This window comes from Marmota monax, unplaced genomic scaffold (genome assembly GCF_021218885.2).
Source record: "Marmota monax isolate L192 unplaced genomic scaffold, Marmota_monax_Labrador192_F-V1.1 WCK01_AAM20220418_F8-fsc00025, whole genome shotgun sequence".
NCBI classification, from domain to species: Eukaryota; Metazoa; Chordata; class Mammalia; order Rodentia; family Sciuridae; genus Marmota; species Marmota monax.
Window position 1 is genome coordinate 11,077,610 of NW_026691950.1, and position 14,465 is coordinate 11,092,074.

Below are 14,465 nucleotides of genomic sequence, written 5' to 3' on the forward strand. Positions count from 1 at the left end.
CCAGCTGCCGGCTGATGATTGGCTCACAGCGGCCCCAGCAACATCTAGCTGATTGGCTCCTCTGCGGTGATGCTCATTGGACTGTTTCCCTGCCCTTTCAGACCACGGAGCTGCTCATTGGGGGACTTTTTTGGCTCCGCCCACGTGACCCAGCCAATCGGCCTCAAGAGCAGGAGGATTGGGGGAGGTGGAGAGAAGCTGTGTGGGAGAGAGAGGCTTGTGGAAAGCCGGTGGTGGCAGTTGAGGCTCTGAGGGTTTTTCCTGAGAGGCTGTTTTGTTTGGCGTGTGTGGTTCTAAAAATAAAGTTAGTTTCTTTTGACAAGTGGCTCCTGATTGTGCCCAGCCAGACTGCGGCAGGGATCCTCCTGCCCCAGCCTCCTGAACTGCTGGGGTAACTGGTGTGTGCCACCATGTCTGACAGGAGACTGATTCTTAATTTGATACCTATATAATACGTACCAGGAAGATGGGTACAGTGGACCTGTTATTTTAATGATAAATAATGGCTAGAGGGCCAGCAATGAGTTCAGGCAGAGAAAAAGTTGATAGATCATCTGCACATGGAGGTGTTTGCCTCTCACCTAGCCAAGGGCTTTTCTATTCATGTGCTAAGGAGGACAGGAGACAAGCTAGATGTACTTTTGGTGCTTTTTTTCTTTTTATTGATGCTGAAATAAAATGCTAACTAAACTGTATTTAATTCGTGTTGTTTCATTCATTGTCTTTCTTCTACTAGCTTTATAAACTCTCTTTCCTTCTTAAAAAAAAAAAAAGAAAAACACTTCAAATTAAGAGTCACTCCCTTCCCCCAGCATGCTGCAGGGCATCTTTCTATGCAAACAACCTGAAAGGGAGACTCCAAATTAATAGTGGGACCTCAGGATTGTGTTGCTTAGAGTAGGACAACAGGGACACAGTTCTCTGTAGAGTGCAGTCTAGGTCCACAGGAGGCTCACCAACTGCGTGGCTCCCTGATACAGGCAAGTGATGGCAGGGGTGGGACTTACAGTGTCTGCTGCCTGGAGAGCTGGTCTCTATTAATGTTCCATCCCTTAATATCAGAAGTTTTAAAAAATGATCATCTTTTAAAAAACCAAATTCATTCTGCATTCCCCAATGGCTTCTTTTCTAAAAATCTCAGGTTGAGGTCATCTGGCTCAACTGATTCTCAACATAGGCTTGTGGGGCTGGTTCTTTCTATCCTGAATGGCTGCCCCTTTTAGCTTCCCTCCCAGCAAATTTCAAGAATCATGCTCAGCTCATCCATCTGTGCACATGGAGCCCAGGGGGAGTGGGGGAGCACTGATTATATTTAATTAGAAAGTCACAGATATGCAAGAGATGTCAGACATCATCTAATCCAACATTTTCCCTCTAGCCCATGGTTCGATTTCCCTACAACCTCCTTGCCAGTTGTGACCTAGCTCATGAGTCAATGCCCCCAATGACAGGAAGCTCACTGTGTGCCCATTTTAGACAGCACTAATTAGAAAATTTGCCTTTAGGTTAATCTTAAATTTGTCATTTTCTCCCTTGCCTTTGGTTAGGCCCTACAGGATAACCCCAAATAAATTTCCAAGTGACAATCCTATTTTAAGATGGCTCTCGTCGCTCTGTCTTAGTTCTTCTACTTTCCGGGTCAGTTCTTTCTACTTCCTGCAATATTTAATGTTTTCAAATCATCTCAAAAGTCTGGTGAACTCTGGACTCTAATTATAAAGTTGGGTGGAGGTGGGGTGTTTAGAACCGGGCCCAGAGGCTGAGTTCTACTTTGACCAGTATAGCAAGGTTTTTTGGCTGATGGGCCAGATGCACAGAGGACCTCGTTGATGGAACTCCCACCTTGCATAGAGGATTGTCTATATGTTTCATTGGACCAAGAACTCCATAGATTCCTGTCTTGATCATTATTGATTAATTAAAAGATAACAGACAGGACTGCACCACACAACACATTCTAGCAGCTCGGCCTACCTCTGAAACCGTGGATGGGACACAGGCCTTACATGACAATATGGACAACTGGAGGCATCAGACCCAAATGATAAGCTAGAAAAACAACAGAGTTCAGTCACTCCTACTGACTGAATCACATACTACATACTACACAACAAGGACTGGAACAAGGTCCTGGCCCTTACCCTTCTCTCCAGGGAGCAAGAGAACTTCTGGGGTGGGAGGAATCCTTCCCATTGAGCAAAGAATTGGAAACTTCAGAAATATAACTCGAGAATAAGCTAATGGTATGTGGCAAGTTGATGTTCCCTATAAAATGAGCTTGATGAAACCAAATCTGGTATGTGTGGATTTGTTTAGCATTGAAAATTTTAGCATCTAGCACAGGGCCTGGCACATTATAAAGGGAATTCATGAATGGCTACAGAGGTGGCATCTCTTTCAGTGAATGAAAAGCAATTAGAGTTTGGATGAGGAGAAAGGAAATTAAGGAGGTTTGAGGAAAAAGTGGGGAAAAGATTTTTGGATTTGACCAGGGTAGCAAGAGAAAATTAGGATAGCAATTTGGTTTATTTTTTCCAGTGTACCGTAGCTCACCCCCTATTCCCAGAAACACACATCTTTGAGGTATAAAGAAATTAATGATGATGATAGTACAGATGGTGACTTAGGCAGGGTCATATGGATGTCAGTTCCAAACTCAAAATAAGCATTTATTTCCTGCATTGCTGAATCTGCTGTTTGTTGAGTCCATAGAGTGAACCTACTCCTCTGCCTTAAACACCATTTCTCTTAAAGTGTCTAGAGGTTACTTGCAGGATCAACTCTGTTCCATGGTTTAAAAAAAGAGAAAGTGCATGTGGCCAGTAGGCAGTGTTACACACCTATAATCCCAGCTATGCAGGAGGCTGAGGCAGGAAGATCATAAGTTTGAAGCTAGCCTGGACAACTTAGGGAGAACTTGTCTCAAAATAAAAACAATTTTAAAAGGGTTATGGATGCAGCTCAGTGGTAAAGTGCCCCTGGGTTCAATCCCTAGTCTTAAAAAAGCAAAACAAAAATATGCATGTGGAGGATGTGTGTATTGGAGAAAGGGTAGTAAAGTGTCCAGATTCCTTAACGTTCAGTGTAGAGCTGTGCCTAAGATTTGCATTTATAAAATTCTAGGTCGGAAAGCTGTACAACTTACCAAGGCACAATTTCTCAAAAAACACATGGAATTTGGAGCTGTATATAAAAATCATTTGGACCTTGAGAATTCAGCTAGAGGAGCTTTAAGAATCTATGTATAGTTTAGTCTATGTGTATTAAATTTACTATAGTACCATGGAAAGACAATTTTAGTAGGGATTGGATTCCATATTAGCTCGGCTGATATGTAGAAGTCACACATAGACCTATCAGGTCTTATTTCACTGGTGATTCTTACTGGCTCCACGGGACTTGAATGTTTAAATTACTGCAAAAGTTTTGCCTTTTCTTTTTTTCCAGGTATGTAGCAGAACTCATGGATTTAGAATAAACCTAGGTAATATGATAAGATATTACTTGCCTTCTGGCTTTGTCTAAAGCCCTGTTGTAGGGAAATGGATGGCATTAGAGCAGATTATGCTAAGTGAAGCTAGCCAATCCCTAAAAAACAAATGCCAAATGTCTTCTTTGATATAAGGAGAGTAACTAAGAACAGAGTAGGGAGGAAGAGCATGAGAAGAAGATTAACATTTAACAGGGATGAGAGGTGGGAGGGAAAGGGAGAGAGAAGGGAAATTGCATTGTTATACAAAAGTACATACAAGAGGAAGTGAGGGGAAAGGGAAAAATAATACAAGGGGGACAAATGAATGCCAGTAGAGGGGGTAGAGAGAGAAGAGGGGAGGGGAGGGGAGGGGAGGGGGGATAGTAGAGGATAGGAAAGGCAGCAGAACACAACAGACACTAGTATGGCAATATGTAAATCAATGGATGCGTAACTGATGTAATTCTGCAATCTGTATATGGGGTAAAAATGGGAGCTCATAACCCACTTGAATCAAAGTGTGAAATATGATATATCAAGAACTATGTAATGTTTTGAACAGCCAACAATAAAAAAAAATAAAGCCCTGTTGTATTCTTTTTAAAAGTCTGAAGTGCCTGGTTGTCAGTTTTTCTTTAATAAAATAACTCTCCATTTAAATATTAACTCTTCTGAAGAACAAAAGCACATGTCAGTATTCATGAAAACCCCTCGTTTTATCATCTCTACTAACGGTTAAGAATTTTTTTTAGTGTCTACATCAAGTCTGGGGTTGTCAAAAGACAAAAGCCACAAGAGGGATGCTCAAGTTTGAAATTCACAATTACCTTCTTTCTTTATTAATTATATACATGAATTATATTTGCTTTCTAAATAAATATGTATACATGAATCTAGAATTGCCAAGAAATGAAAGCATCTCAAAATAGGCATACCTCTCAGAATAAAAGACTCATGCAAACGGGGTGGATGCATGCTGACCTCCCAGGTGTGGGATGTTGAGACTTCTGTTCTTCCTTGTGTCTCAATGCTTTAGTCCATTATTTATTTGTTCTATTATTTTGGTATGACATCAAACAGTTTCCAAAACACTGTCTCTTATATACAGTTAGTCCAATGAGAGTACTCAAAACACTTGAGAAATTAACAACAGTGAAAAACCAATTTGTACTCATGAAGTCAACTGCTCTGTGTTGGACGTTTCTGTCTCTTTAAGGTTTTTCTTCTCAGTGGGGCCTGACCATCTGTCTAACACTAGGGTCTGGTTAACCCAGGCTGCTGCTGAATAAGCTGAGGTCAGGGCTCAACATATGTAAAGTTGGTCAGATTTAAAACAGTTGCGGTCTCTCTGTAATAACTCTTCCCTGAAGTAATGCAGAAAAAAGCAGAATGTGGGGTACTGTGGGAGAGAACATGGTCAAGAGGACATGTTGTCTGGGAATTTCTCTGTAAGGCAAATGTGATTCATGGAGTAGACATACGAGGGCTGCAGAGCCAAGGAATGGGTGGAAATCTGAGTCTCAACCTTTGAAGGGCATTTAGTTTAATCCCCCCAGCCTGGTGTGTGTTACAAGTAACACATAAATAAAATCCATTCTTTAGAAACAGCAAGAGATTGTTTGGCTGAGTTTTTCCAGCATTCTGTTTTTTTCTTCATTTCTTTTCCAACTAGCTTTGCCCTAGTTTTTTTTTTTTTTTTTTAAAGAAAAACTTTTCCTGCTTATAAAGCACATTGGCTTTGTTTAGTAAGCAAAAGAATCTTTTAGGAATTCCCACTGTTAGGCAAGATTTTATTTCATAAATTAACTTTCTCAGGGATTTTTTTTGCTCTTCTGTTATTAATCTACAAAAGTAGATTGCCACATGCAATCAAGATTTTTCCAAATAACATGAGTAAGAGCTTTTCCTTTGCCTCTTGCGAAGTACAGTTGGCAACAGATCATGTTCAAAATGTGAGTTCCCTTAATTGACCTGCAGAGGGCGCTAACAATGTAACGTGAAAGAAACCTTGATGATCTCCTAAAAGTTCTCCTTTTGGGAGAGAAAAAATAATGCTAAGAATGGAGTTCCTTGATGGGAAAAATAAAACAGACTCTTTTTCATGCACATGGTCTATTTTGTGTTTTCACCTACTGGCTTATGCAGACTAGAGCCACACATCTCATGCTGACTTATACTTGAGATCAGAGTCAAGAACGGGTGCGTTCCAAGCGCTATAGGGCCAGGAACTGCATCAGTCTGGTTTGTCACTATATTGCACATCTCTGGGTACACAGAAGCTTCTCAAACAATAATGTGAACAAATCCAAGGAGAGATTATATCTTGGGGAAAAATAGCATGTAAAAGTAGATGCACTTCTTGTTCTCTGGTAAAATGGTTTAAAAACAAGTCCCTGTGAGGTGGAATTAATGTGTAAAATATATCTTTCATACATTTACAGATTTATAATTTGACTCCATTTTTCAAATTCAACAAAATTTTCAAACCGTAAGTAAATGCTTATTAGAGTGCCTGCTCTTGCCAGGCACTGGGCTAAGTGCTTGGAATACAATATTCCACCATATTATGCCACCCTAGACTGGCAGGTAATCATAAAACAGCTGGTAGGAAAGAAAAATAGGTGAGATGACGGACTCTGTGTGTGACAGGTCCACTATTTTAAGTGAGATTGTCAGGGAAGGCTCTCTGAGAAGGAGAGACTTGAATGAGGTATGGGGGTGAGTCTGACAGACATGAATTTTCTACAAAAGATTCTTCTAGGCAGAGGGACAGCAAGAACTTGGGCTCGGAAGTGGAAAACTTCTTGAAATATGTGCAGAGTGGGAAGAAAGCAATGCAGCTAAAAATGGTTAAACTAAGTAGAGAATACCAGAAATTCTCCCCTTTGCTTGAGAAATGAATCTGGAGAGAGAACGAAAGGCCAGAGTATGTCTGTGTCTGCCCACCATGCCAAGGCTTTGTAATTTTAACCTGATTATCTTGAGAAGGCCCAGAAGGCTGAGAGCAGGAGAGTGGCTTTGCAAAGAAGTCATTCTGCAATTGAGTGTGGAAGCAAGGAGGCTGGTTAAGAGGCTCTTGCAGTGGGCCAGCCTGGCTGATGGAGGCCACGTAGGTGGTGAGAAATGAACTGGGAGAGAAGGATGCTCAAGTACGTGAAGACTCCTTTTGGCCAAGTAACTGGGGAAATGGCACCATTTCGGGAGACTGGAAAGAAGAAAGGGGAGAAGGTTTGACCATGGATGGAGTGTGGAGAAGTCAAGGGATCAGTTTTGGACATGAATTTTGAGATGTCTTTAGACATTAACTTTATTTATTTATTTATGGGTACTGGAGGTTGAACTCAGGGGCACTCAACCACTGAGCCACATCCCCAGCCCCATTTTATATTTTATTTAGAGACAGGGTCTCATTGAGTTGCTTAGTGCCTTGCTTATGCTGAGGCTGACTTTGAACTAGTAATCCTCCTGCCTCAGCCTCCCGAGCCACTGGGATTACAGGTGGGTGCCACTGCCCCTGGCTAGACATTTACTTTAGATACCAAGTAGACATGTAGCTAAGTAAGTGTGGTGGTCAGAGATGTTGGGGCCAGGTAATTTGAATTCTGGTGTAAACCCCGAGAGGATATGCCTCTGGTAACCCTGCTTTTTTCCTCCACCTCCTCCACAGGGTATGAGCTCAGGCCTTCTTGGGCAAATGAACATCCAGGGGGCTGAGCATTACCTTGGAACTGGGACTCCCACCAAGAGCCACTGCTCAGGGCCCAGGCACCAGGTGTGTTTCCTGCCCTCATGAGCAGAGGGAATAGGGCAAGTCCCATGCACCCTCTGTCCCTGGCTGCCCAGGTTTCAACTGGCAAATATACAATGTACTGCTCAATTCTCCTTGAAGAAGAGGGATAAGCACACACACAACTATGATCAGAGTTGCTGTCCCTTGGAAGAAGTCCATGAGTAGGTGCCAAGGGGAGAGGGAAGCATGAGTGCTTGATGATCAATCAAGTCTTGAGGGCAGCTCTGAGCCCTGCAGGGTTCAGATTCTGCTGCTGACTGTCTATCTCTCTCAGGACAGATCTTTCTGGAAGATTCACATCACCTTCCTTCCTAGAGCCATCCAATGATATTCCATGGCTTTGGGGTTATTCTTGGCCTTAGCATGGCTCATAATACTCTCCATGGCCTGGCCCTTGCCTCCCACTTCTTCCTTGTGTATTTGCTGCTATTTTGAACCCACTAGGCTTCAGGTATTAGCCATTACTCTGATGGGACAGAGGGAAATGTTCTTCTGTGTTGTATCTCATTAGAATGATTCTCGCTGCTTATCCACCTAGAGAACTTCTGCTCATTCCTGAAAGCTCCAGTTCAAGACTTTCTTCTGCCACAAAGAATTCCTAGGTAGGCCCATCTCAGCAAAGATCTCTCCAGCACCTGCACCAGCCGGACTTTAGTTCTCCATTGCAGAACTATCACACCATATGACAGTTGTGAAGAGAAAGTCCACCCTGTCAGAGAGTGGGCTCCTTGGGGAGAGCAACACCTGCCTGTTCTCTGCACCTAACCCAGGGCCAGGTTAGCAGTGGAAACTTAATACATGTTTGATAAGTGAAGGGAATGAATGGGTTAGAACCCAAGAGCTCAGAAGAATATCTGTCCCTTTAAGAATAAAGCTGTCAGCTCAGGCAACATTACTGAGATACCCAACTATCTGAAGGAATCTTCAGAAAATTCAAATGAGTGAGAAAAGTCAATCACAAAAGCTTATATACTGTATGATATATCTAAAAAATTTAAAATTCAAAATTACAGAAATGGAGAACAGATGAGCAGTTGCCAAGGGTGAGGAGGAGGCGGGGTAGGAGGAAGGCAGATGTGGCTATAAAAGGATCACTTTCATAAGGATCTTTGTGGGGATGGAAATATTCTGCATCTTGATATGTCAGTGTCAACAGCCTGGTTGTGATACTGTACCAGGGTTTTGCAAGATGTTAACACTGTTGAAAAGAGAAAATGTGGATAAGGGATTCCTCTGTGTTGTCTTTTACAACAACCCAGAATTATTGCTTTTTTTTTTTATTAATCCAGAATTATCTCAAAATAAAAAGTTTTTTTTTGTTTTTTTTTTAAGAGAGAGTGGGGGAGAGAGAGAGAGAATTTTTTTAATATTTATTTTTTAGTTCTCGGCTGACACAACATCTTTGTTTGTACGCGGTGCTGAGGATCGAACCCGGGCTGCACGCATGCCAGGCGAGCGCGCTACCGCTTGAGCCACATCCCCAGCCCCTCAAAATAAAAAGTTTAATTACAAAAAAGAAAAGGAAGAAAATTCCATGGTGATCCAACCACAGTCAATAAGATGCACACTCATCTAAATGAAATCACACCGATCAGAAAAATGTATTAGTGCACTGTCAGGCTATTGTGAACTCTTTCTTGAGGGAGTTAATACAATAGGCTGTCTTGGAGGTTTCCAGAGGTATGGGAATGACTCCTAGGTCTGCATCTAACACACTGGGTACAAAGATGACTTGACCCTGCTAACCTTCGGTGACCTTAACCTTGTGAGGCTGCAACACACAGCTGCATGTGTTCAGTTGCATCTGGAACAATGCACAGGGAATGCACTAGACCCCAAGGCACATCAGTTGCTTGCATACGGTTCTTACCTGGGCGGAAGCTTTGGCAACCCTGGCCTTTCCACTTAGACTGCCTGAAGGGAGGCACATGCTCCGCTCAAGCTGGGGGGGTTCTGACTGTGACCCACCTGAATCAGATGAGCCGCGCTCTCTGGGCTGCCATATCGGAGGTCATGTCCATTGATGGCCAGCACGCGGTCGTTCTCCTCCAGCTGGCCGTGTCGGTCCGCCACGCCCCCATCCAGCACATTGAAGATGAACACCCCAGGTTCGTCCACTTTGCGCACCAGTTTTATTCCCAGCTGCTCCTCGGGGGTGCTTTTGTTGAGAATCACATGGAAACTGTCATCCCGAGGTCCGTAGGAGTCCAACACCTGTCCATTGCTCCTGCTTCGGAACTTCTGCTCTCGCAGCACGGTGAGCCGCAGTACCTGGCAGGGCTGTCGCAGGAGGCGCAGGGCGTAGTTGTGGGGGACGTTGCTGATGTCCATTCCGTTGACCTGGGGGAATGGAGCATCTGCAGTCAATAACCCCTGCCATCACCCTTCCGCAGAGGCCCACACTCACCTGTTCAGGGCCCTGGGTGAGATGCTGCAACACTAAAGAAGTTAAAGGCCCAGGACCTCAGAAGACCCAGGGTGCTGCTCCCTTAGAGACTTCCCAGGCTCTCCTCTTATCCTGTGTCCAAAAATCCCCATCTTCCCATGGTACCTTTCAGGCCTCTGTGAGTGGGGACCCTCTGTCTACAAACTTGTCCTCACACAGGCTGCCCATTTATTTACAGAGTTCCAATCTTCATTTCTGTTGCCTTCCAAGCTTAGTTTAGCTGGTAGGAGGGGAGGGAAGAAAGAAAAAGTAGGAAAAGACAAAAGAAAAGGAATCTTCCCATCCAGCTCTGTCAAATGATTACATAACTAAACTCTTATTCTTTTTTGTGATTTTTTTCATGCATGCTAAGCACATGCTCTGCCATTGAACTCTACGCCAGCCCCAAACGATAACATTAATGGCCGTTCAAACCAAGCTGAGTTGACATTTTCTTTTCAAAATTCTTCAGTTGGATTTTTCTCCCTGGGTCACCCATACTGGAACTTCTTTTTCCCATTTCTCTCTCTCTCTCTCTCTCTCTCTCTCTCTCTGTGTGTGTGTGTGTGAGTGTGCGTGTGTGTGTGTGAGAGAGAATATATAAATCTGAACGTGTGCACGTGTGCATATGCATGAGTATTGTTACAAGTGATAGTGCATGTGTGTTTGAGAATGTGCATATATGCATGAGGGTGTATGTATAAGTGTGTGATGGACAAGTGTCTAAGTGGTGTGCATGAGTCTGTTTCCAAGTGTGTGAGTGTGGTAGTGAAAGTGATAGTGTGTGTGTGTGAAGACACTAAGGTACTCATCTTGTCTGTGTTTCCCCCCAGCAAAAATGTGGGGAGAAGTCCTCATACAATTTCAAACACACCAACATGAAAGGAAGTTTCTGGGCTCCCTTATTGAAAGGCTAGCTCACCTCACCTACTTAAGCTTGGCCCTCCCATTTGTGCCTCTCATAACAGCATGCAGGGCTGTTGCTGCAGCAGGCTTTCTGGTTTTAATTACTCCAGCTACGCAGGTCCTGCCTGGGGGCTGCAGCCCCCAGCGTTAGGCACCTCTCTGGAAGAAACCAATTCAGGGGAGCCCTGCACTCATTTCTTGAGGAGGGGGCCCATGAAGGAGCCACAGCCTTCTTGAATTTCTCGAGTTTGGTAAGATTTCTTGTACTTGCAGCCAATTGTTAGAGGCGCCTTGGAATGAGCTTCAGAAAAACCTTCCTGAGGGACAGTCACCCGTTCTCTGCTACAGCTCCAGAGAAGAGCAGGGGCTCCCCATGCAAACACAGGCCACCTTTGTCCAAGCACAGGTGAGCAGAGTATGGGGCCTGCTTTCCCCATTACACCCAGGCCAAGAGGTCAGAGTTGCCTGCAAAGAGTGCTGGCAGCCCTTTTGCCTGCAAGTGCCAGCTGAAGACCACAAGAATCAAAATGTTTTCTTATGCAGCCCTCCCAGGCAGCAGAGTTTCCACTAGTTGGGGAGGAAGCCATGCAGAGCACTGCAGATTGCACTGCTGGCGGCCCCCTGGGGTTGCTTCCCACCTCAGAGGCCAGTGGGAATGTCAGCATTTCTGCAATAACTGCTTTAAGTTATTTCTCCTCTTCTTCCAATTAGTTTGCCAAACAAACAGCTCACAGTGTGACAAGAGCTTGTCCCTTAGCAACCTAGAAGGGGAGGGATGCAGCTGTTATCTGAGTATCAGGAAGGGAGGGATCCCTCGTCACTTCTGGCACACATTTGACTTCTGTCTGATAAACAACTCTTACTTTATCCTTTCTCCTGAAAAGTCCTCCTTGAAGTCCCTCTCCTCACCCAAGTCTTGGCGGACAGTGTACCCAAGACAACTCACTCCTCCATGTGTCTCCCCTGCAATGTCTCTGAGTTGGTAAAAATAGCTGAGGGATTGTTTTTATTTTCATGGAGAACCATTAAACCATAGGAAATTTACTTTAGAAGAATATCTGGATGTGATTAGATAAAACACAAAATGTTCCATTAATCTGCTCTAAAAATAATTTAAGAAAATATATGTTCCAGTTTTATATTACTTAAATGCTGAAGGAGAAGGAGGGGGAAAAAGAGAGGTAGAGAAGGGGAAAGAAGATTAAAAAGTAGCAGGGAGAAGAAAGAGAGGAGAGAAGGAAATAGAGAAAATAATACAGGAACAGAAATATTTACAAACTGGAAGGGGAAAGAGTGAGAATGAAAGACTTTCTTAATTATGATAAATCTCACATGAAGAGTCATACGACAACTATGGAAAATGAATGTCCACATTTATTTTGCTATTTTCTCCTCATCCATTCAACCAACCATCCATCCACCCATCTACCCACCTACCTGTCCATCCGTCCATCCAACCATCCATCCACCCACCCATCTGTCTGGCCATCCATCCACCAACCTACCCATCCGTCCATTCAACCGTCCATCCACATCCATCCATCATCTGCTCTGAAGGGTTTTTATAGGAAGGGCCTTGTCACAGCCCCACAGCCACAGTCTCTACCTTGAGGATGATGTCTCCTGGCAACAGCCGGCCATCTCTAGCAATCACTCCATCACGATAAATGTGTTGGATAATGATATGGACCAGTGGGGTTTCGCTGCCTCCCACAAGCCTGATGGAGAGGCTTTCGTTGGGATCCACTCGATTGATTTTGATGCTGGTAATTTCACCATCTGGAATCAGGTGATACAGCCTTGGAAAGACTGAAATGGGCAAAGATAGTATTTATTTAAGACAACCACCCAGTGGCATTTCCAACAGCTTTTTTTGCCAAATTAAACTGTTCATTGTTTCTCGAGTGTGTTTTCTACTTTTGCTCCCTTGGTGCCAGGGTGAGTTGCTCTGCTGGAATGCTTTTCATCCTGGGCCTAAAACCAACTTTTCCTACAAGGCTGCATGAAATGATCCCTTCCAATTACACTCTACCCTGATCCCTCTTTCCCTTGCTCTCTCTAAACATGCCATTTCCTGTAAGCCTTTCTCTCTATTTCTTATGGCATTCAACCTTCTATTACGGATATTCATGCCCCTTTCTTATATTGCCCACTTGACGCCAAAATCCTTGAGGGCCTGATTTCTGGCTTCTCCTTGGTTCTGTGTACAGATCTCTGCATGCAAGAGTCTTCTGCTGATATTTACTGGGTGAACAGGAATGGATGAGCGAATGAAGGAACATCTTTTACAGAATGGACTGCAGTGTCAGCACCTGCTGATTTAAGGACAAAAATAAAACAAACCTGCTCTTCTGCCTTCTTTGATCATTTTAAGGATTCTTTCCTCTCAAGACCTGGCTTTTTAGGGTTGGGGGAATCATCAATCCTCTCTGTCAGATGCCACTTTCAATAGTTAAAGTCACAAGAGCTGTTTCATGAGTAAGAAGAGTCCAAGGCTTAGCTTCTGGAGGTTCGTCCCTGATCTGCCTCAATCACTGGATTCAGAGCTAAGGAGATTTAATGATTATGTAGGCTGGTGTTTCCAAACTTATTTATTTATTTTTTTTAGCTGCAGAATCTGCTTTCCCCATGAAACCTTTAGTAGTTCCCTCTTTCCTCCCCCTTCCCATCCTGCTATGACCAGGTAAAGAGAAGCAGCTAAGATGGTGGCTGTACGGCCTTTTCTGCTCCTTAGCTTGTTCCAGCAGAAAGGGGAAGTGAACCAACTAGCTGGGGGCTGCAGAGTCAGGTGACCCTCAGAGCCAGGTCTGAACCTGGTGCCCCTGCTGATTGCTGACTGCCTCCACCAGGCTTCCTGGAACCAGGTATTCACAGCCAGGTAAGAAGCCACAGGGACTTGTCCTAAGGAACCATAACCCAGCAGGGGCACACTTTTCCATTTCAGCTTGAATTGAAGTGTATGGAGGAGAAACCATTAAGTGCTGGGACCCAGCCTCCAGATCAGGCAGGAAGAGTGGCTCTCCTGGGTAGCCTGAGGCTGAAGTTAGGGTGCAGAGGGACGAGCTTCTGCCTCCTGCAGCTGCTCACAGCTGTCTTTACCCTGAGAATCTCCTTTAATGTTGTCATCTGGAAAACTGGAACACTGCAGGCCTGATTCTAGATAATCCATTTTTTGTGACTATTTTCAAAATCTATGACTTCAGTCCATTTTTCCTAATAAACCCAACTCTCCAGGAACCATACATTAAAAAAAAAATCACAGTTATTTCTAAGTATTACAGAGCATGGTTAACAAGGTAATTTAGTGGCCAGAGCAAGCCTGAGACATTGTAAATGTGTGCCCTTAAACTCCGCTCAGATTTAATTTAATGGAAATGACTGGCTTTGCTATAAAGCAGCCAGTAGCTGTCTTAATCTGTCGGTTCTGGTGCTAACAGTACTTGGGTGTTTGAGTTCAATCAGTGTTTCAGCTACTCTGATTCCGTTAGGTGGGCTACCCCACAGCAACTGTCAGGACATGTCTAGGAACAAGGGAATGGCGAGTTCTTAAAAAAATTATTTTGAGCAAAGAAAGATTTGGAAATAATCATCAAAGCTGCAGATCCTCCCTCCCTCTGTCCCCTCCCTTGCTACCTAATTCCCAACAGAGTTACAAAAACCATACTCCCAAACCTAAACCGCTCAAGGACATCTGCTTTCATAGTCTGAAAGGACAGACCCAGTCACACTCGTAGTAACTGATGTTAATTAGAGCCACACCAGCGAGACCCTAGTGACTCCAATGCATTAAAGTCATTTCTGAACTGTCAAACTTGCATTAGTCTGGAAAGAAAAGAATTTATTCAAAATTGCACGCTCCCCAGAGGTCCAAA

At 43.8% G+C, this 14,465-nt stretch overlaps 1 protein-coding gene across 4 annotated transcripts in view; it reads right to left on the reverse strand.

Moving 5' to 3' along the window:
* The window catches only part of Lnx1 (ligand of numb-protein X 1), a 168,353-nt gene that overhangs the window by 23,158 nt on the left and 130,730 nt on the right, over nucleotides 1-14,465 (reverse strand). For all 4 annotated transcript variants that reach the window (XM_046461173.2, XM_046461092.2, XM_046461250.2 and 1 more), the window contains 2 exons: nucleotides 12,200-12,402; nucleotides 9,231-9,602 (listed from right to left, as the gene is read on the reverse strand). In XM_046461173.2, coding sequence (XP_046317129.1) covers nucleotides 9,231-9,602; nucleotides 12,200-12,402 — 575 coding nt within the window. The remainder of the gene's footprint in view (nucleotides 1-9,230; nucleotides 9,603-12,199; nucleotides 12,403-14,465) is intronic.